The sequence below is a fragment of the Prionailurus viverrinus genome, chromosome B2, assembly GCF_022837055.1.
Source record: "Prionailurus viverrinus isolate Anna chromosome B2, UM_Priviv_1.0, whole genome shotgun sequence".
NCBI lineage: Eukaryota > Metazoa > Chordata > Mammalia > Carnivora > Felidae > Prionailurus > Prionailurus viverrinus.
The window spans coordinates 37,399,098-37,423,107 of NC_062565.1; the positions used below are offsets into that span (position 1 = coordinate 37,399,098).

Consider the following 24,010-nt stretch of genomic DNA (forward strand, 5'->3'; position numbering starts at 1 on the left):
ATTTGAAAATTATTATTTCTTTTTTTTTTAATTTAATGTTTATTTATTTTGAGGGAGAGAGAGACAGAGTCGAACAGGGGAGGAGCAGAGAGAGAGGGAGATATAGAATCTGAAGAAGGGTCCAGGCTCCAACTGTCAGCACAGAGCCCGATGTGGGGCTTAAACTCACAAAATGCGAGATCATGACCTGAGCCAAAGTTGGACGCTTAACTGACTGAGCCACCCGTGCACCCCAATTTCTTGGTGTATTAGGGTTCTCCAGAGAAACCAAATACATAGGATATCTATATGTAAATGCAGATATGTAGAAAAAGATTTATTATGAGATATTGGCTCATGGGATTAGGGAGGCCAAGACGTTCCACAGTCTGTTGTCTACAACCTAGAGGTCCAAGAAAGCTGGTCATGTAGTTCTAGTCCAAACTCTGAAGGTCTGGGATCCAGGGGAGTAAGTAATAGGAGTCCCAATCCAAGTCCGAAGGCCCAAGAGCTGGTCGCTGATGTCCAAAGGCAGGAGAAGATGAATGTCTTAGCTCAAGCAGAGAGCAAATTTGCTCTTCCTCCATCTTTGGGCTCTATTCAGGCCCTCAATGGAGTGGATGATGCCCACCCAAGTAGGTGAGGATGATTTTCTTTACTCGGTCTGCCTATTCCAAGACCAATCTCTTCTGGAAACACTCTCACAGACACAGCCTGAAATAATGTTTTTCAGGTACCTGGACAGCCCCTACCTCATTCAGATTGACACATGATATGAACCATCACACTTAGGAAGGAAATCACAAAAACAGAGTCTACTCCTTAGGAAATAGAGCGGGACAATTATATTTCGTCTCATTGGGACCTTGTTTCATCTTGTTTAAAAGGCTGGTTAAAGCTCTTTGTTTAGATTCATTTACCTTGTCAGCTCATAATGAGGTCTTTCACAGCTCATCATTTGTGTAAATAAAGCTATCCATCCAGGGAAACAAATTCCTTCATGTGCAGGATTTTTTTTCTTTTAGTCATTTCCTTCTTATCCAAAACAGGACAAGGGTAGGCTTATTTAATTTTTCAATTCCACATCTCTTTTTCATAGCAAGTGAGAGATAATATTTAAAACAATTTTTTTAATGTTTATTGATTTTTGAGAGAGAGAGAGAGAGAGAGAGAGAGAGAGCATGAGCAGGGGAGGGGCAGAGAGAGAGGGAGACACAGAATCTGAAGCTGGCTCCAGGCTCCGAGCTGTCAGCACAGAACCCGACGTGGGGCTCGAACCCACGAACCATGAGATCGTGACCTGAGCCGAAGTTGGACACTTAACCGACTGAGCCACCCAGGCACCCCGAGAGATAATATTTTTTTAATTCCACTCTCTTCATGACCTGCTGTCCCAGCGGATCTTCCTTGTATCTTAGGATCAGCACTCACAGTGGCGTAGAGGCAATAGCTGAATCCAGTGGGTAGAGAATAAGGAGATGGAGATTTAAGGACTGAACCTTGTGGAATCCTCACTTTTAGGCAGGGGGAGGGATCAAAGAAGTTAAGAGTTCAAAGCCGCTTAGCTAATGCGAAGATCAACCAGCCCAGTGTGTCTATTTTAACTAATCAACAAACACTGAATTAGAAATGGGGCCCCACCAGGCATTCAGAATTCTAATTTTTTACAAATGTAATGTAAAAAGTGAACATACAGTCTTTTAAGTTGATCTTATGGAAAGTATCTATCATATTCTTCCATTGAGCCACTGTCAGAGACAGAATACATGGATGGACCCTTGGTTTGACTCAGTATATAATTTCTGACGCTCTTATGCTTATTTTTTTAGTTACTTGATCATCTTGTGAGTGGTCCTGAGGAGATAAATGAATAGCACAAATGTGCAAGTTACTTTGCTTTCTCTTAGTTACATTGTAACTAACTATGTAAGCATGACAGGTTTAACCCTTGATTACTTCCCTTCCATCTGTAGGAGCAGAGCTGTGACGTTCCCTTTAAGGAATGCCACCTGACTCCTGTTTTGATCAGAGAGATTCAGTTGCACATCCAGGGCTTCCAGAAAGTCATGGCCTACCAAGTTTTGAAAATTAAATGTTCTTACTTTTATTTTTCCTAAGTAAGGCTTCCTATATAGCCCTTAAAATTCTTAGTCACTTGTCCAGCAAATCTCTTTGTTTCCATTAGGAATAAGCACATTCTTTGTAACATTTATGTAGTAATGAACTCTATTTCTAGGTAACATCTCTGAACCATAAATATTTCCGCACACACTTGGAAGACAGCCTTTCCTTGGGCCGACCCCTTCTCATTGAGGATATTCGTGAGGAGCTGGATCCAGCCTTGGATAATGTATTAGAAAAGAATTTCATTAAATCAGGCACCACATTCAAGGTGAGCTTCAGGGAAAGAAAAAAAAAAAGAAGAAGAAGAAGAAAAGAACAATGGTGACATCTACTTATCTTTTTGAGTATAGCAGCGAAGGCACTTTCCTTGAGGTGGTAGTATTGGATACACTGGAAAAAATTATTTCCAAAATCATATTTAGTGTTTCCCTTATTTTTTAACAATATATGAAAAAACACAGGGAAGGGCAATATCTTGGTTAGAGTAGCCATTTAGCTGGCACTAAATAACATATTAAGGACAGACATTGTCTGGTTATAATAATATATTAGTGTTACACACACACTATATATATATGTATGTATATATATATATATAGTGCATATATATGTGTGTGTATATATGTGTATGTATATGTGTGTATATATATGTGTGTGTGTATACATACATATATATATATATATATATATATATATATGTTTGTATGTTAGCAGCTCTGAGAAAATTGGATTTATAAGCCATATTCTCATCTATACAATAAAACCTCCGTGTTCTCACTGGAGAAAATGGCATTTTAATACAGTCTATGAACATTTCTTTGTTCATTTCTCTCTTTATTAACTTTCAATTTAAACTCACAGACTTTGCTAGAAGCTATGGATTGCTGTTTCCCATCGTTGGTGACATGAATCATTTTCAGAAGTGTTTCTTTTTTAATTGTGGCATTCTCTACCTTTAGGCTTCTTTGGTTTTATTTCTTTTTTAATTAAACATTTAATTTTTTTTAGCGTTTTATTTATTTTTGAGACAGGGAGAGACAGAGCATGAACGGTGCGGGTGGAGGGTCAGGGAGAGAGAGACACAGGATATGAAACAGGCTCCAGGCTCTGAGCTGTCAGCACAGAGCCCGACGTGGGGCTTTAACTCAGGGACCGAGAGATCATGACCTGAGCTGAAGTTGGCCGCTTAACCGACTGAGCCACCCAGGCGCCCTCTTTGGTTTTATTTCTTGATGAATGACAACATTTCTGATTGAGATTTTTCACTTTGGACAACTTAATTTCATGAATATCAGTGTATAAGTAAAGAATGCAGATTTTCTCATTAAACAAAATTTTATTTAGGAAAATATTTTTCATAATGTGAATTCTTTTATATGCCTTATTTAACATGCCAAAGGAGGGTGTAGGATTTTTATTCCTGAAGGTCTTCCTGAAGGTCTTTCAAAAGAACAGATCCTTATCTGTGGTGTGAAGGCATGGGGCTTGAAACCATGGGAGTGCCTTATTGATGTGATTTCCAACCACAGGTAGAATCAAGATTAATTAAAAATTTAAGTCCTTTACAAATGGTATCATTTCCACCTCACTTTTAGATAGCGAAACCAGGTGTTTTTAAATATACTGCAAATTGTAGTGTCTACGATAAATGTTATCTCTCTGGATAAAATGTTGGCATTTTTTTCCTTTGAAAATTTCTTTAATCTTTTCGGTTGTCAAGTATGCTTCTTTGAGGACTGTGAAATGCAAAGAGGGATAACACTTCCTCTAAACACCACAGATTTCCTCAGTAGGAAACAATTTCCTCAAGTGGGAGAAAACGGGCAAATCTGGGATGTGTCTGAGTTTTCCCTTAGGCAACATTTGTTTGGGATAAATGTTTCTTTTACTTTGCTTGGTGTCACGGCTAACAGCATCTTCCGGCAGGACCACAAATCTACATTATTTAATTATTTAAGATCAGCGATTAAAGTTTTACAACTTTTTCCTTTGCAATTCATCCAAATTTCCCAGCGCTGACCTCTGATAAATTCTTTCCTAATTTAAACCCAAATTCCTTTCCCTGTCCTTTAAGCTGTTTTTTGATTGTGTATTTGAATTGATATAGGTGAAAGTCGGTGATAAGGAATGCGATATCATGGATACATTTAAACTTTATATTACTACAAAGTTACCAAACCCTGCCTTCACCCCTGAGATCAATGCTAAAACATCAGTCATTGATTTTACTGTCACCATGAAAGGCCTTGAAAATCAGTTACTAAGGAGAGTGATTTTAACTGAGAAACAGGTAATAATTTCTCAAGGTAGAGGACTACTTCTCATAAATTATAATAAAAGCTTAAAATGTATTCTGAAATTGTTAAGTATATGAGAAAGAAAAAATTAAGCAAACTGTATTTACCTTCGTTAACATAAATATTTGTTTAGCTGTCTCAAGTCTTTCCAAGAAATCATGTACTGAATTCACCTGTCTTCCAACCCCAAACATGCGTGTGTGCGCGTACACACACATACACACGTGCGCACGTGCACACACACACACACACACACACTCACACTGCTCTTTCTGTTTCTGTCTTTCAACCTTGGGGTATGTTGGCTTCATGTCTATAGTCCCCTGGATGGGTGATCTTTGGTGTACCGGAAAAATTCAATAAAATAGTGATCCTGGAGAAAAAGAAATTGCTCTGAATGAGTATATTGCCACTGTAGAAGTTTCAACTACTACAGTCTGGTACTCTAATGATACAGAGAACCTAACTTTCATTTTAATTGAATAAAATTTGCATGAAAGCAGAGAAATTAAGTGTGATTGAGGGTACCAATAAAACAAAAAACAACTTAAAACTTGAAGACTTTAAGAGACTGATACAAGATTAAACTAATTTTTAAGATAAATCTCAGGAAACATTTAATGTTATGCATAAAATATGCTTGCATAAAATGTAATTATACGTATTTGCATATAGAAAATATATTTGCATAAAATCTGAGAAAGATTATATTTGCTTACATAGAATTAACTTGAGTATTGAGGGTTCAAGGAAAGGGCAAGTTTAGCAATAATAAGACCGGAGAGGCTTAAAATGGGAGGGTGAGAAAAAGATTGGCAGCAGCAGACTTGGCAAGGAAAAGGGAAAGACAAGAAATAGGAACAGGTGCCACGGACACAGGAAAGACATTGGAAGAGGGAAAGAGAAATGATACTCACACCAGAGAAACAGAGACTCAGGGGCGCCTGGGTGGCATCCGACTTCGGCTCAGGTCATGATCTCACGGTCCGTGAGTTCGAGCCCCGCGTCGGGCTCTGTGCTGACAGCTCAGAGCCTGGAGCCTGCTTTGGATTCTGTGTCTCCCTCTCTCTCTGCTCCTCCCTGCTCATACTCTGTCTCTGTCTGTCTCTCTCTCTCTCTGTCTCTCATGAGCGCGTGTGCCTGCGTGCTCAAAAATAAATAAACATTAAAAAATTAAAAAAAAAAAGAAATAGAGAGACTCAGTAAAAGGAGAAGTGAAACCCTACCTGATTAACAGAGATGGTTACCTTGGGGCCGGCCCTCCCAGTCTGGTGGAGGGAAGTGGGTACAGTCCCACCTTCCATTCTCGGTAGCTGTTGGGTCTTCCAACAAAGAGCCTGGGGTTTCTGCAGTCCAGAAAGGGAGTCATGGCACTTCCACAGCCAGGCAGAGAGAGCATGGGCCTCATTGCCTCCTCACCTCTTAGGGCCACATGGTGCCTTCCTTCATGGTTTAACTGGTGCTGTTTATCTGTTCTGAGATGATTCCTCACTGGTCCGGTGTCCCATGCAGGCTGCACGAATTTCTGTAAGGCAGGCCACTCTCTGTTTAAAGTAGGCTACACTCTGTCCCCAGAGGGCCCCACACCTGATCTTCTAGGCTTCAGCTTCCCCTTCAAGGGATACATTAAGGTGCTTACTTCAATCTTGCTGGAAACACACACACACACACACACACACACGCACACACACACATACACACACACAAACACACACACACACACACACACACTTACTCTGCAGGAAGACATCCTGACCGTGATGTTTAACCCTCTTAGCTATATTGCTCTTACACCCTCATTTTATGGAGGGACAGAGACCACAGAGAATAGGGTCTTAACCCATAAAATCACATGGACTTTCCACCCTGCCAGGCCTCCTAGATAAGCTTTACAGGTCATGCTGTAAAACCCACAAGTGTCCACTGTCCCGTGATGCTTGCTTTTCCAACGTGATTTCATTTTGTCCACAGATTCCTATACTGCCACCCAGAGGTGACCATTTTAATGGAAACAATGCATTAGGCATTCCCATGCAAATGCAGCCATGACCTTCATTGCCACCCCATCAATAGTAAAATGACAATAATACAACCTGTGTTGGAGTTGGAGGACAAGGGTATCAGACCTGTCTTTGCCAGTAACTAACTGTGAGAATGATAATGGGATGTTATTTGGAGTTAATATTTCTGAGTCCTCAGTTTCCCCAGATATAAAACAAAGTTGTTGAACGAAATTTAGCACACTTCAATTTCACACATATTTATCATGCCAGGTCCTTTCTCTGCAAAACCTCAGGGCAAGGGCTCTAAGGAATACAAGGTGAAGCAGATCAGCTCCTGCCCTCTAGACGCACAGGATCTCATTAGAGGCACCTAATCTACACACAGATTGTGACGCAAGCCATGGCCCGTGTAAAGACAAACCTGGTGTGGTGGCTTCTGATGGACAAATTGGTTTAAGAAGACTTTCTGAAAGTGGTAGAATTTCTGAAGTGGTTTTTCAAGAAATTTTCTCAAATATGTACCTTAAAAGCACTTTCTTTTAACATAATTCTAAGTACAGTGCATGATTCTATTTAAAGTCAGGAAAGAAAAGTGCTATAAAAAATGCTACGGAGGCAATTTCAATTCACTTTACGTTGAGCCAAGAGTACTAAATCCATGTTAAATTTCCTGAGTTTGAAAATTGCACTATGCTTGTGCAACAGGATATCCTGGTTCTTAGGTTCTTGCTAAAGTTTTCTTAGGGGTAAAGGATCATGACATCAGCTAATGTTTCACCAACAATAATAATGGTGGTAAGTATTATATATATGTATATTATACATATATAATATATGTATATTATATATATATATAGAGAGAGAGAGGGAGAATGGGAGAGTATGATGAAGCAAAATGTTATCTGGTGAATCTAGGCAAAGCATATGTGAGAGTTTATTATATCAGTGTTGTAACTTTTCTGAAAATTTGAAGTTTTTTCCAAATATAACTTGAAAAATACATTATTTTTGTAGAAAAAAATATGCCTTCCAAACACCCAGTTTGGCCCGTCTAGTAGAAAGAGATGTCAAACAATGGAAAATGGATTTGTATTGGCAACTGGCTGTGTCAAACCAAACAAACTGCCTGGTGTTCCCATAGGCAGATCCCAAACCAAGAGCTCACATTCAGCTTGGGTGGCCTCTTGGTTTCTTAATATTATGTCTCTGCTTCTACCACTTCTGCTTGCCAATAAAGTTAGCATTTCACACAGAGACTGTGTGGGAACAGGGCCAAGAAAATGGGACACTCTAATTTAAATAAACTTAGATCCAGGAAGAGAGAGGGGATAATCAGACAAAATTATTTTAGCAAGGGCATCTCATGCATGCTATGGAAGCTTAATGCTAGTGGTCATCATTTTTTTTTAATTAAAAAAATTTTATTTATATTTGAGAGATAGAGACAGAGTGTGAATGGGACAGGGGCAGAGAGAGAAGGAGACAGAATCTGAAGCAGGCTCCAGGCTCTGAGCTGTGAGCACAGAGCCCGATGCAGGGCTTGAACCCACAAACCCTGAGATCATGACCTGAGCTGAAGTAGCACGCTTAATTGACTGAGCCGCCCAAGCGCCCCTAGTGGGCATAATGTTTTTTAAGTGTCCAGAGATACAAAAGTATAGATGGATAGATTTGACTAGTGATGGTAATTTCTTCTGTCATTCCAGAGGCACTTTGGTTTAAACTTTTAAAAATTGACCAGAAGCACTAGTAAATAGGATCTGCCACCATGGCTGGTGATCACAGTTCTGCTATTGTTTCGTGTCTCTTGATAACAGGAATTAGAGTCTGAGAGGGTTAAACTTTTGGAGGATGTGACTTTCAACAAGCGGAAGATGAAGGAACTGGAAGACAACCTTCTCTACAAATTAAGCGCCACAAAAGGTACTGATTTATTAACAAGTCACCAAACAGTGGGTTCTGAACAAGGATTTCTGGTGGCCTCTTTTCAGGACCCTCGTGATTGTAGATGTTAGGAAACAGTTGAGTTACCAAGGCAAACACAAGTGAGGCAATTTCCATCTAGACATTTGAAGAGGGACCTCAGAGAATCTGATTTTTGAATTAGCAAACAGAGTCTTTTTTGAGAATAACACAGTTTTCTTGATATAATTGCTCTCTCCTGAGAAACATAAGGGCTCCCAATAGAGCTAGGTAACTCATAATAGGCTAATTTGCTTGCCCAAAGGAAACTAATGTGCTCAATCTGATTTTTTTTTTTTAAGATCGACTCTTTCATTTGGCATTGAAATGCAGTTACCACAGCGGGTTATGAGGTGTGTAATCTGTGTCAGAGGCACTTGGGCACCCAAGGCCCAAGCTCACTCTCAAGTTGCCTTGACCATCTACTTAGAAGTCAGGGATGGGTTCTCCCCGGGGCAGTCTGATTTGGGGATGTAGTCTCTCTCAATAAATAAAAATATCCTATCCCAAGACAATAAAGTCAGCAAACACCATATTGTTCTGCAGTAGGTAAGTTACAGTAGCCTAAATCCTGCTATTGATTACAGCCTCATAATGAGTGCTTCCCAGCAGCACTTTAATCCTTGGAGATAAACAAAAATCTTAACTTCCAGAAGTACGTGATGTATCATTCCTGCAGCAGTCTCCAGCACTACCTTTACAGGGACCTCATGGAAAAGACCTTCTATCTGCCTTGATTGCACTGCTTGTGTTCGTGAACTTATCTGTCCTCTGGTCCAGTGATTCTCCCAGCCACGTGGCTACCCCTGGGCATTCTAATATCAGCAGGGAGAGTAGCGGGCTCTTGCCCAGCTCCAGCCGAGTGTGTGCTGGATCAAGGTGTCATCCCTGTGAGGTTGATTGCAATTTGGACTTTCATGGTAGACCCAGAATGCCCATCGGAGTAAACTCACACCTTCCTGAAGCATTCACCTGCCATCCAGAGGTCTAGGGTCAGGCCAGAGCACGCTATTTGCAGATATCGTGACCTTTTAGCTCAGCATGTCCCAAGTATCTTTCCGTATCTTAAAGTTGGATTTATTGTCACAGAGACATGGGTGTTTCTATTAAAAATGATCATGAAAGGTGAAACTAAAAATAAAATGAGGATTTTTGTTCCTGGCGGGACACTTCCACTATCCCCCAGTTTCCTCTTGTCGGAGACATGGAGGGACCAGAGTTCTCAGCGGCAAGGACTGATCTACTAAAGCTGGACTAAAGAGGGTACCATTCCACTGTAAGCTGGCGTGGAACATGGGATGGGCTCCCGCCATAACTCAAACTGGGTGGACGAGCTCATGACACTTTGAGGGGGACCATGGAGGGGATAATGGAGGGGAAAGCTGTGTCACATAAGGCACGGCTGAAACCGCTGGGGGTACATGGAGCCTGATTTTGGTCTTCAGACACTCGCAGGCCAGTCATGGGGGCTGCCTTGTGAATCACCTTTTGCAGGTGTTCAGGCAGCATGGGGGACAACCCGTCCCCAGGAATGTTTAGACGGATTTAGGCATCAGAGGACAGTTGGGCTGGAAGCCTTTTGTTGTGTTAACATCTGCCCTTCTCCCTTGCGGGCTTTGAAGACGGAGACTTGGAAATGGACAGGGCGATTTCGGAAGTGACGCGTCTCCTTTGTGGCTTCCCCCATCTTGCCTTCTACCTTCCCTGTTTGGCTTTTAGGTTCCTTGGTAGACGACGAATCTCTCATCGGTGTCCTCCGAACCACCAAGCAGACAGCATCTGAAGTAAGTGAAAAGCTGCACGTGGCCGCAGAAACGGAGATCAAAATTAACACGGCTCAGGAGGAGTTCCGGCCTGCAGCCACCCGTGGGAGCATCCTCTACTTTCTCATCACAGAGATGAGCATGGTCAACATCATGTACCAGACCTCGCTGGCCCAGTTCTTGAAGTTATTTGACCAGTCCATGGCCAGGTGGGGAGTAACTTAAAATTCCCTCCCTTCCCCCATGCAGGGTCACTTAAAATTTCTGTTTGTGTTCCTACTGTCTTCGGAGTGGCTTTTTACTTCTTTGACTTTTCAAATGCATTGCAGATCTGAGAAGTCTCCACTACCTCAAAAGAGGATTACGAATATCATTGAGTATCTGACGTACGAGGTTTTTACATACTCTGTCAGAGGCCTGTACGAAAACCACAAATTCCTCTTTGTACTCCTGATGACCTTGAAGATCGATCTTCAGAGAGGAACAGTGAAGCACAGAGAGTTTCAGGCTCTCATTAAAGGTGAAGGGCTTGGAATATGGATGCGGTATGTAGAGGAGACTGCTTCTGCTACGCTCTTTGATGTGCTGTAGACCCATTTTTATAGCACAGTGGGGATATTACGTTCCCGTGAAAGTGAAGTTCTTTATTGACACCTCTTTTGTCTTTTCTGATTTCCATTCATTTTGCTCTGGTTACTCAAGATGATTTATTTCAGGTGTGTGTGAACTCTGTGATTTTTGTTGTTGTTGTTGTTGTTTGTTATATAATTACCTTAAGTTTGATCCTTGCTGCTCGTGATTAGGAAACCCGAATGCCAAAGGGAAGAAAAAGTAAGGCAGGTGTTGAACTTTCTATTGCAAGAGACCAATTACTTGAGCAAGGGATATAGTGATTTCTAAGATGGTGAAAAAGGCACACTTGCACTTCATATTGGAAGTTAATCCTATTCGTCGCCTATCTCCATGTTAAAAGTATCATTAAGAAGATAAAAGAATGCTATTTTCATTCAATTCAGTTAAACAAGTGTTTATTGAGCATATCCTATGCAAATCCACCATGCTAGTGTTGGGATAGAAGGATAAACCAGACATTGCTTCAAAAGAAATAACAGTCTCATAAGGGGAATATAGATAATTAATTTTTTTTTTTTTTTTTTTTTGCCAAAGAAGGCAGAATAACCTAAATGTTAGAAGAAAGCTAAGGGACACCTGAGTGGCTCAATCGGTTAAGCATCTGACTCTTGACTTCAGCTCAGGTCATGATCTCATAGTTCGTGAGTTTGGGCCCCACCTCAGGCTGTGTGCTGATAGAGCAGAGCCTGCTTGGGATTCTGTCTCCCTCTCTCTCTGCTCCTCCACTGCTTGCTCTCTCTCTCTCTCTCTCAAAATAAATAAAAATAAACTCTGAAAAAAAGAGAGAGCTAAAAACAAAGTGTTAGGTCTAAAAGAAAGGAGAGACATATGGTTGGTGAGGTCAGTAAGAACTCTTTGGAAAATATACTGTTGCAGGTTAAGCCATGAATTTTTCAGATTAGTTGATACATGGGAAAAAATGTACCATTCTATTTCTTATGGTTTTTTTCTCTTTGTATAAAGTTTAATAAATCATTTTCTGTCTGCCCTTCTCCCCACAAAAAGAAGAAAGTGGCATTTAAAAAGGACTCTGAAGGATAGGTAGAAGTGAAAGATCCATTCCACGCTGAAACAGAACAGCACAAGAAAAGGAATGAATGAGTGGGGCGTGTAAATGGTGAGCCTTGATTGCTAGAGGAAGGATTTTCTTGACCTGGTGAGAAACAAGGAGTTGTGTAAGGTGGTGATGTGGTCCCTCAGGAACCTCTTATCATCTTTTAAGAAGATGACTCCAGTAGACATGTATGGGGTTAGAGAAAAGAGGTTCAAGGGAGTTTATTATACTCTTCCCAGCCACAGGTACTACATGGTCAGCCCAGGGTAAAGACAATGGGAATATAATGTTTGTTTGTTTGTTTGTTCAGAGACAGAGTGTGAGTGGGGGAGGGGTAGAGAGAGAGGGAGACACAGAATCTGAAGCAGGCTCCAGGCTCTGAGCTGTCAGCACAGAGCCCGACGCGGGGCTCGAACTCACGAACTGTGAGATCATGACCTGAGCGGAAGTAGGATGCTTAACCGACTGAGCCACCCAGGCACCCCAAGACAATGGGAATATAAAGGCAGAAGCACACATGAGAGATCGTGGAAGTAAAATGGCAATGGGCCAGATGTAAGAGCCAAGAGAGGGGTCAGAAATGAGTCTAAGATTTCTGGTCTATGTAAAGATTTGCTCTGGTTGATTGAAAGAGGGGTTAGTTTGAGAGGTGTCAGAGTGGAAGAGTAATGAATGTGATTTGGGGACCTAGTTTCTTTCAGAATAGGCCAGGTTTTGTGGACATAAAAACAATCCCAAACCCAAACTTTCCGTGGCTTGACACAACAAAGATATATTCTCATTTGTTTTCTTTCCAACATGCCTGTCATGGTCACCCAGGAATTGCTTCTATAATTACTATGGCAGAGGAGCGGGATAAGACAAATTGTGTGCTGGCATTTAAAAGTTACTCCACAAGTGACACATGTCACTTAAAGGCTCATCTTTCATTAGCCAAAGCAAGACACACAGCTGCAACTAACTTCAAAGAGAGCAGGGATGTGCCCTTCCCCTGTGTGCGTGGAGGAAGGGGAAGCTGAGTGTTTTCACACAGCTCTGGTGACTACACACACGTGTTGAATTTGCAATATCCAGCAGACAGTTAGAAAGGATAGGCCAGACAGTTTAGAAGAAGTCAGACAGTTGTTAAGATAGGCATAGAAATAACAGCCAAAGCCATGGGAACGAAAGTGATCATGTAGGAAAAACAAAACAAAACAAAACAAAACAAAACACGTCGACTATTTCTAAATTCATACTACGAGGTGGTAGGATGCGACACGCTTCTATCCTCAACATCCTATTGGTAACAAACAGGCGGTAAATGATTACTTCTTATTACTCCATCATGTTCCTTCCCTACTTTAGTTAATTTCTTCCTCAGAGTCAGGTTAGATGATGGTTGTAGAAACCTTGCAAACAATTTCGCAGACTCTCTGAAATTTCTTCCTTGAATTTTTATTTCCTGTAGTTCAAAGGAAGCTGAAATATGTCACTGGGTTCGTATTTTTCTCAGGTCTAATGCACCTGGAGAAGCTGATGTCTTAAAGTGTAGGTATAAGGCAGCGTGGTACAGTAAGGTGGGGGCTGGACCAAGAAGCAGAGAAATGAGCCGGGCTTTGCCACTGACCAGCTATGTGAGCTCAAAGACCCACTACCTCCATGTGCAAGAGGCTGAGGGGCCCCGAGGGGAAGTGATAAGTACCACCCAGGAGAGGTGGGGCAGGCGGTACAGAGGGTCCAGGCATACAGGTTTGAGGTCTCTGGGACGTTTAAATAAAGTGAACCTAAATTCACCAAACCTAGAAGCTTCTTCTGACTCATTTCAGTCACCTTGAAGCTCTCTCACTTGGATTTGGGGCCACATCCTCAATGTCTGGGACACTGGGCCATGGGGAGGAGGGACATTGAAGCATGTAGGAATCCAGGCAGCAGCAGGAGCAAAATGGGCCCCAAATGTAGGAAGGCCTTCTAACTGTGGAATACAAGTGAGAAGGGAGGTGTACTTTGGATCTTTCCTTGTTGGTGAGCTGGCTTTCCTTCCCCAATCCCATCTGTCAACATGGCCCCTGAGAAGGAGACAGATAGGATTTAGACAGAAGAAGGAAACCTGGCATGTTGGGCCATAATGGGTTGTGGGAAGGATGAAGGAATCAGAGGTAGAAGGAAGTCAGGTGCCAAGATCCTTACCTCTTCCCAGGCTCCTGAGGCAGAACCTCGGGTGGGTACAGAAGGGTGCTCGAGAAACATCCAGACAGGAGACGCCCCTGCATTCTGCCCAGAGCCACATCCCACTTCGCAGGTGCATGGCAGCATTGGTGGAGGGAAGTGGCTAGATGGATGCGCCTGATGTTTGGCAAGCAGGAGCGTGGGCATGGATGGGCATGGACTCTTGAGAGGGCTGGTATGCAGCAAAGGCGTGGGGTTCAGGCCAAGAAGCTGCAGGGCAGGTGAGCTTTGTAACTGGACACAAAGGACCAGTCTCTGTGGATAACAGCCCAATGTCCCCATAGGTCAGGCGGGATTTGTCATAGCTCAGAGGATGCACTGCAGGGACCTCAGCCTGTGACAGAGATGGAGGGCAGCATGCGGATCTGAGGCACCCTCCCCATCAAGATACAATCCCAACCCACCAGTCTCTCCCCTCACCCACCCAGCCAAACCCGAGCTATGAAGGAGACTGGATCTTTCGCAGAAAGGGTGTAAATCAGAGGAGACTGAAAGACACAGTGAGGAGGGGATTTGTGAGGAGGGTTAGAGTGGTGACTGAAAAATTTAAACAGGCTACACTTCTGGGCTGTGGTGAGAGCACATCTACGACCCCATTTCATAAAATTGGAGAGTCAGGGAGAGCCTGATTGCACAGGGCCAGGAGAGCCGGTGAGAAGAGTTCGGATTTAATTTAGTTGGCAATAGGGAGCCTTCGAATGCTTTACGAGCAGGAAAGTAGCATGAGCAGAGCAGTGCTTTAAAAAGATTAATTTGGATTGTATGACAGTTTGGTTGACAGAAGTACAATCAGCTCAGCAGTAAAAGAGTTTTTTTTTTTTTAAGACAAAATTGGTTTATTATAAAGTTTGTATCATTTTTGAGCTGTCTTACATTTTAACCAAATTATTTTCATAAAAATGATATATGATTTTGTTTTCAATATTCTTTACAGAGTTAACAAATAGAGCCCTTAGATCATATATATATATATAATTTTTAACTCCATACTTAAGAGGGAAAGAAGACTTATTTATTGTAGCAGAAATATTTGATTCCCCAGGAATGACTGTCCCTTTGTGTCAATTCCTACTTGGTTTCTGCAGTATTTGAGAGGTGCCTTTGACTTTCTTCTTCAACTGAGAATGTCAGAGTACTTTGAAAAATGAAATAGATGCCAGGGACAATCCTTTGTTACAGAGTAATTGATATAACTATTTTCCCCACCTGGTTATTTTAGAAAGATCCCTTCTTTCTTTTGTCATAAACCACGGACACAAAGACACCTTAGGGAGTCTCTGCTCTTGTCTTCCAGGTTGGATTGGACTCGAGCCTTCCAAGCCTTCCAAAACAGAGAATTAATGTTTACTATGTTAACAACTAATGTTGCTCTTACTATGGGCCAAGACTCTTCTAAGCTTTCTACATACATTAATTTACTTAATCTTCACAGCGACCAATCTGGTGGATTCTATATCATTACACCCGTTTGACAGAAGAGGGGATCGGAGAGAAATTGAGTTCTTTGTCTCTATGTTTATGCAGCTAGCAAGTGGCACAGAGAGCCAGGATATCTTGGGGAGCAGGATGGGCTGTGATTGTTGTGGGTTAGGGGAGGTACGCCAAGATGTTTGAAAAGACTCGTTGTGGCCTAAATGTCTTCTCCTGATGTCTTTGAAAACTTTTTTTTGGAAAGAACCAAGAAGAAAATGTGTTGGTCTCTAAGATAGAGAAGCAGAGTCCTTTGAGTCTGTAGGTGATGCTCTCTAACAGTTGCTTCTGCAGTAAACTCAGTACTAGCAGAAATGGTGCTAGAGGACGGCTTTCTCTTTCCCCAGGTGGCAGAGGAAGGTTTACCCGTTCTAATGGCGTTTTGGAGCTCAGAGCTGCTGACCCAGAGCGGGGCAAAGGGATTTATAGGAGCAGAATACTTCAGCTCATTCATCTTCCCAGGAAGGTGCTAGTGGGAGAGCAGATGCCCCCCCCCCACCACTGTCCCCTCTACCCCCTCTTTTGCCCAGAGGTCATAGGGGAAGTGGAAGGCATTTGATGAGTTCTTCTGAAGGATAATAGGATTTAAAAGTTCAGAATCACTGTTTTGCGTACATCCGAATTAAACAGCATAGCTGGCGTTATTATGATAAAATGTTACTAGAGACATGCAGTTGAGGACTTTTTTTGAAATTGTAAATATAATTATGTGTCTTGGTGGAAGATTGTCACATTGAGGATGCTCTTTTGATTTGTGATTGGCTTCAAAACAGGATCCAATGGTGTAATTCATTCTCTCCACCAGACTGCTAAAAAGCAGGGGTCTTGTGTGGTTTTCTCTGCTTTATCCCCAGCGCCTGGCATATACTGATACATAAAGGATGTTCAGCAAATATTTGTTGCATAAATGAATGAATAAATGATCTGAACATGAGTTACTCCTTTAAAAACCCACAGAAGTCTTACATCCCTCCTGCCCTCCATCTATCCATCTTTTTGACCTGGTAAAAAAATAACATTGAGTGTCAAACTTCTGGAGGAGTGAGGACTAAGAAGTGACTTTTGAAACCACACATGAAAAGATCAACCTAGGGGCGCCTTGGTGACTCAGTCGGTTTGAGTGTCCGACTTCGGCTCAGGTCATGATCTCGCGGTCTGTGAGTTCGAGCCCTGCGTCAGGCTCTGTGCTGACAGCTCAGAGCCTGGAGCCTGCTTTGGATTCTGTGCCTCCCTCTCTCTCTGCCCCTCCCCCACTCATGCTCTGTCTCTCTCTCTCTCTCTCTGTCAAAAAGAAATAAACATTTAAAAAAATTTAAAAAAAAGATCAAGCTAGTCAAAATTGTAAATGTCATTAAATTGATTGTTAAAGAAAAAAACCCCACAATAAAACCCCCAACAACTGCAACCACCTGAGAAAAATTCTGTGCAGGGAGAAATGACAAGAAGTTGCCATCTGTGTTTTGTAAGATGGTTTAAATCAGAAAAGAAAACACTAAGACATGGAGGAAATATACTCCAAAAAGATAGCCACATTTTCTGTCTTGATTATTTTCCCATTTTCCCATTTTCTCTGTAATATGGTTGTCTCGTGTCTGTTATTTGGAATATAAGTGTCTAAAAATGAAGCACAGGCTGACCTGATTTCTACGGATGCCCTTCCCCAGGGGGAGCAGCTCTGGATCTGAAAGCCTGCCCTCCCAAGCCGTTCCGCTGGATCCTTGATATGACCTGGCTGAATCTTGTGGAGCTGAGCAAACTTCCACAGTTTGCAGAGATTATGAACCAGGTAACAGAGGGCTGGATGAAAGTGCACATCTGTAAACCCAAACGTACCCGGGGCCATTTTAATTGGGGCCTCCTGGCGACAATTCCTTCACCCAAGGGGCTATCTGCAGTAGTGTAGTATTAAAGCACCAAGCTCTCTGGGGCAGATTTTGGAGGGGGAATATCAGAGGGAGCCTTGTCACAGGGGAAGGTGACTGCCTTTTCTTCCCGTGTGATGGGCATGGGTCGTTCATAAGCCTGCTGAACTCAAGTTGTTACAATCCGAACAGGTGGGTGGTCCCTTTACTGTAGACTGTTGATGTTTTTACATTTTTACTGCTACTTCTGATTAAATAAATTGTACACATTTGAATTTGAGACGCATTAAGAGGTATGGGACCTTTTTAAAAAAATCATCATTTTGACGGTGAAAGTATAAAATGGTGAAGGAAATGGTGAATATGCTGAACATGTCCTGATTCACCTGTTGCTTTTCTTTTCTTTTCTTTTCTTTAAAAAAAATTTTTTAACATTATTCATTTTTGAGAGACAGAGACCGAGTACAAATGGGAAGGGGCAGAGAGAGAGGGAGACACAGCATCCAAAGCAGGCTCCAGGCTCCAAGCTGTCAGCACAGAGCCCTATGCGGGGCTCAAACCCATGAACTGTGAGATCATGACCTGAGCCAAATTTGGATGCTTAACTGACTGAGCCACCCAGGCGCCCCTCACCTGTTGCTTTTCTTATTTGAAAATGTAAATTTGTTACTGTGGATTAGTTGTCGAATTCAGTTCTCACTGGAGAATAGCTGTGCAACTCAGCATAAAGATCAGTGTTTATTTCTGGGGTCTGCTGGTCATAACCACCTATCACTGATGCAAGGCCTGTGGTTTCCCAATGGCAGATGCTGAAAATCATCTTTTGGGGGGGTGCTGGTGATAGACAGCTGGGGTGATGGGTGGAATGCAAGTTGGTAGAGACCTCATGCTGTCATCACTGATTCCCTCCCCTCTACACACACACACACACACACACACACACACACAAACACACACACACACACACACACACACACACACACACACACCCTGCCCAGCATACACTAGGTGTGTCTGTTTAGTGGCATTTCTGAAACATTACGGAGACTCTTTACCTATTCAGCCATGGCTGGGTCCACCTGTGATGGACAGTAAATTTTGTTTTGTAGTACAGCCACACATGAGTCCCTCAAGACCAAACAAGTAACTCTGGGAAAAAATAAGGTGGTCTGAGCCTGGCCGGGACTGGTAAGGGAGACCTCAGAGCACCACTGGAGTAAAAAATAAATAAATAAATAAATAAATAAATAAATAAATAAATAAATCATTCACCAATTGCGCCCTCTGCTGGCGGGTTAGGTTGACACTGGGATAGGCATTATCGTTTGCCTCTGTTGATTAGAATTTAATTACCTGTGGTGAGGAATCTGGCAGCTACTACTGCTTAACTATAGAATAAGTACTTTGCAACAGCTATAACCATGCAAGGGAAGTATTATTGGCCCCGCTTTATAGATGAGAAAACAGATTCAAAGGGGTTAAGTACTTGCCCAAGGCCTCAGAGCCACTGATGGCAAAGCTGTCCTCTGACCTCATGCTCTTTCCCTGACATCATGAGTTAGTTCTCTCCCAGTCACCATTGGACGGGCCAGAAATGAGGGAGCGGTCATCCTAAGGAAAGTTGCAGAAGTTCATGGGAGCTGACATCAGGTGGCCATCGATTTGGGGTCTCTGTGGCAAGAAAGGGCAGAAGGAGAAGGGGGTCAGTCTCCCAGCTGAGTGGATGTCAGGAAGAGAAATAGAAGTATCTCAAACAGCATCTGCCCTGCTTTGGCATCTCAGGCTGAACTGTTTAGCACCTGGAAGTGGTTTTGTTGATAGAGCCAGGAAAAGGGATGGGAAGTGGAGGTGAGCAGCCAGGGGCTGGAAGATATCCCATTGCCCATCACAGACGGGGCTTGCTTGGAAGCTCCATCGGGTAGAGTCAAAATTAGCAGATGCCCGCCAGGTCAGTAAGCTGGGAACGGACACCCTCTCTCTTCTCGCGCCTCCTCTCTAGCCACAGTTGTGGAGGAGGGCTGCAGGGGGCGATGCGGGCAGCACCCAGGTACCCATGCAGTAGGGTGGGGCGCCAAGTGTGCAGGGCAGATTCTTTGAGAGCAGTCAACTCCAAGGAGCCACTGCAACAATCTTCAGGAGAAAGGTGGCAGTTGTGAAACAGTTCAGAAATCCTCCTCTTCCTTTTAGTGCCCCAGGGACAAAGTTGGAACGAATGCATTACAGAGCAATTGTTCTGCTGTTCATTTGCGTGCTGCCTGTATCCTATATGATGAATTATTTGCGGGACGTGGACTTTGGGCGGTTATTTAACCCCTCTGTGCCTCAGTGAGAAATGAGGGTAACACAGGTAACAGTCCGATCCTTGGATCTGGCACACAGTATCTGCTCTGTTAGCTTTTGCCGTTTGCTTGTAGCTCTTACCATGGCTTTTAAAACATGCTTACAAACATGGTCAAAATAATCCCGGCTGCTTGTTGCAGCGTCGGGCTCATCAATCTATAGTTTTTGTAATTAGTTTTGTCAGTACGTGGGCTTCAAGGAGTGCCTTTTAATGCCTCTGAAAATTGGCGTTTCTTGCCATGCCTCTGAAAGAACACGTATTTCAGACCAGCTCTTGGAGAGACCTCTGTTCTTAGGCTTGGGGTCTCAAGGCAGGGAATCACTAAGAAAATAAAAGTTTAGAGTCTGTCATCTATCACTATTTTAAGTAGAGGTCAATATTTAGAGGTTTGGTTATCAGAATGGTCTATATCAGTGGTCCTCAACCAAGGGCAGCTTTGTGCCACCCCCCAGCCCTGCCACCGCCCCGAGAGCATTTGACAATGTCTGGAGACATTTTCATTGTCATGAGTGGGGGATGAGGCTGAGTAGAGGCTAGAGATGCTGCTAACATTCTGACAGTGTGCAGGACTACTCCCCTAAAATAATCTGGCCCCAAATGTCATTAGTATTGGCAGGTTGTTTGTAAACCCCCGTCTATGTTTTTTTCCTCCCTGATCATTTAGTGTAATTGATACACTGTCTTAATTTCCGTGAAAAATGTAGAAAAGCAATGGAAAAACTGAAGGGAATAGTTATATCCACATTATTTGAGTCACTGATTCTGAAAAAAAAAAAGCAAACTGTGTAGTTATGCTTGAAAAATTATCTGCCTGTGAAGAATGACCCTCTAAAGTTACTCAGTATCCTCTCCAACATGTTCCAATTGTATATATTTCTATGGCTTGCTAATTGGCTTATTTATTTTAGATATCTCGTAATGAGAAGGGATGGAAAAGCTGGTTTGATAAAGATGCTCCAGAGGAGGAAATTATCCCTGATGGATATAACGATTCACTGGATACCTGCCGCAAACTTTTACTTATCAGGTGAGCATATGTATTATCAGACTTAGAAGGATCACTCATCAGATTGTCAAATTACAGATGTTACCTCAGTGAGTTTACTTCGCTATGTCCCAGTGGGTATTCTAAGAAACATGTGTGCTTCCATATTGCGGTTTGGGATGGCAATTCCTTAGTTCCTTGACAAGCAAATAAAATGGTGGTGGTGGCAGGGAATGTATTAGTGATAGTGCTTTTAGCAGAAGACACATGAAAAATATGCCTTTATTATTCCCTCTGTTCATCATTTGCCACTGAGTGAATCACTTATTGTTGAATTTACTTGATAAAAAAAATAATCCTCACAAAGTTACAAGGCAATTAGTCTACAAGCTGAAATTAAATTTTATTTGAGGAAAAAAACAGGAATTGCCTATTGAAATGTATAAATGTTGTTTTGGCTATTAAAATATGATGTGAAGGAAGAAAATTCTTTTCTTTTCTTTTCTTTTCTTTTCTTTTCTTTTCTTTTCTTTTCTCCTTTCTTTTCCTTCTTTTCATGTTTTCTAAATATCCAGTAGCTCAAAGAAGGCTACTGGAGAAGGCTATGGGAAGGGGTGTGTGTGTGTGTGTGTGTGTGTGTGTGTGTGTGATTTGTGAGCAAAGCAGGAGGATGGAGGTGGGGAGATGGGGCCACCAAAAGAGCAACAAAAAGATGTAGGATTATTTTGGAGTGGTTTTGGTTTTCCCTAATAATATACACCTGAGCTTGAATTTCTTAGAAAAACTTGTTTCCTGGATATTGTCCACTCTTTGAGAGTAATCAGAATGGTCAGCAGTGGTGACCTCATGACGTACGGAGTATGAAAGGACTACTTTTTTTTTAAAGTTTATTTATTTTGAGAGAGAGAGAGAGAGAGAGCACAAGCAGGGGAGGGGCAGAGAGAGAGAGGGAGAGAGAAAATCCCAAGCAGGCTCCATGCTGTCAGCGTGGAGCCCGATGTGGGGCTTGAACACACAAACCATGAGATCGTGACCTGAGCTGAAGTCAAGAGGCAGATGCTTAACTGACTGGGCCACCCAGGTGCCCCAGGGCTACTTGTTTTTATAGGAATAGATGTGTCTATCTTTTGTCCATCCTTTAAAAAGTGAATCTGTGCCAAACAAGTAGTGTAGTCTACTAGTAAATAAGAATCTGTAGAGCTTGTCTGTGATCCAAAATATCAAATAGTAAATGATATTTATTTGATGTGTTGCTGTGTATAGAACCTACTACAGTGCAGGCGACACAGATGGTATTAAATAAGTGCTTGCTGATCAACCTACTTTTGACAACTTTGACACTTTAATTCTCCCCTTGAACACTGCAGAGCTTCACAGTGTGCAGCGGGTTGGCCCCTATTGTCTTCGGGAGCTGGTGGAGGACGCCTCCCCTTGTGTCCCTGCTGAGCCCCAGCACCTAAAGTGGGGCCTGATGCGGTGGGCACAAGATAAATATTTATCAAAGAATAGATGTGGTCCTGCCTATGAGTTTGAATAAGGAATTGCTTACCTGAAGCAGATAGCCTCAGTGACCAGGGGTAATCATTGATGTGATTAAAAAAAAACATAACTAGGGGCGCCTGGGTGGCGCAGTCGGTTAAGCGTCCGACTTCAGCCAGGTCACGATCTCGCGGTCCGTGAGTTCGAGCCCCGCGTCGGTCTCTGGGCTGATGGCTCAGAGCCTGGAGCCTGTTTCCGACTCTGTGTCTCCCTCTCTCTCTGCCCCTCCCCCATTCATGCTCTGTCTCTCTCTGTCCCAAAAATAAATAAACGTTGAAAAAAAAAAAAAAATTAAAAAAAAAAACAAAAAAAAAAAAAACATAACTAATTAGAGGCACCTAGGTGGCTCAGTCAGTTGAGCATCAGACTTCTGCTTGGGTTATGATCTCATCGTTCATGAGTTCGAGCCCTGTGTTGGGCTTCCTGCTGTCAGTGCAGAGCCTGCTTCAGATCCCCTGTCCTCTTTTTCTGCCCCACCTCTGCTCGCGCACGTGCTCTCTCTTGCCAAAATAAACATTAAAAATAAGCTTTAAAAAAACTAATTAAAGCTTCAGTGTAGTTGGTGTGTCTTCTGAAAATGAGACATTTGGATCAACTGGCTTCTAAGGGCTCTTGTGGGTTAACAACAGACCATGTTTTTACCCACTCTGGCCTATTTTTTCCCAGTGCCTCGCACCAAAACCACATGATTAAATTTGTATTCATTCAGGGATGGGAAACCTTCCCATCCTTCTTACACAGATCTGCAGATCTGGGAATTAGCTTTTTGTCCTTTGCTAATTAATTACGTTTTTTAGGTGCTTAGAATAAAATAGAATAAAAAAATGAACACACTGAATTTTTTCCTATAACTTGTATTCATTTCTAGGTCTTGGTGCCCAGACCGTACTGTTTTTCAAGCAAGAAAGTACATTGCAGATTCTTTGGAGGACAAGTACACAGAACCAGTTATCCTAAACCTGGAGAAAACTTGGGAAGAAAGTGATACCAGGACACCTTTGATATGTTTCCTGTCCATGGGATCTGATCCCACTATTCAAATTGATGCATTGGCCAAGAAACTGAAGCTGGGTATGATCAGACATTTATTCAGTTTAGTAAAACCTCTGTATTTTTGCCTCAAACATTGCCTCTTATAATTTCATAACTGATTCTTATTATATATATTGTATATATTAATTATATTTAATTATATCTAATATTATATATATTATAATTATATAATTATTATAATATAGTATAATAATGATATAAAAATATATATATATTTTTTTAAGTAGCAAGCAGATGTCCATACTACATGGATAGCAGACTAGGAAGAATGAACATACAGAGGCATTGCCCTGTCTGTATAAAATTACAAAAACATCTATTTTGTCAGAAATTGAAAAGCTATAACCATTATTATAACACACAGTAATTTGGGATTTATTCATTCATAGTTTCTTTCAATAACTCTTTAGTACAGGCAGCACGCTAGATTCAAGAAGCGCGGAGACGAACACAAAATAGCTGGGAAAGACAGATACATAAACACGTAATTGTGGCAACTGCTGGAACTGAGGCATAGACACGCCTGATTATAAGATCCAGAGCTACTCGGGCTGCAAGGGGTAAAGGGAAAGCATCACAGTGATGGTATTTTGAGTAGGATCTAAAAAGGAGTTGAGATTTTAGTAGGTGGAATGGTGGGAGATACAAGGTAAGTTGCTCCAGGGGGAGGAGGCAGGGCAAGGAATTAGAAACACATAAGTGGTGAGAGCAGTGACTGAGTCAGCATGACCAAAGGA

The 24,010-nt window shown here is 42.2% G+C and overlaps 1 protein-coding gene across 1 annotated transcript in view; it reads left to right on the forward strand.

Annotated features, from left to right (window-relative positions):
* DNAH8 (dynein axonemal heavy chain 8) overlaps nt 1-24,010 on the forward strand; it is a 338,484-nt gene that overhangs the window by 236,448 nt on the left and 78,026 nt on the right. Inside the window, exons 76-83 of the mRNA XM_047860389.1 lie at nt 2,216-2,371; nt 4,211-4,393; nt 8,221-8,326; nt 10,085-10,337; nt 10,458-10,648; nt 17,158-17,279; nt 20,605-20,723; nt 23,089-23,291. Of these exons, the coding sequence (XP_047716345.1) occupies nt 2,216-2,371; nt 4,211-4,393; nt 8,221-8,326; nt 10,085-10,337; nt 10,458-10,648; nt 17,158-17,279; nt 20,605-20,723; nt 23,089-23,291 (1,333 nt within the window). The remainder of the gene's footprint in view (nt 1-2,215; nt 2,372-4,210; nt 4,394-8,220; nt 8,327-10,084; nt 10,338-10,457; nt 10,649-17,157; nt 17,280-20,604; nt 20,724-23,088; nt 23,292-24,010) is intronic.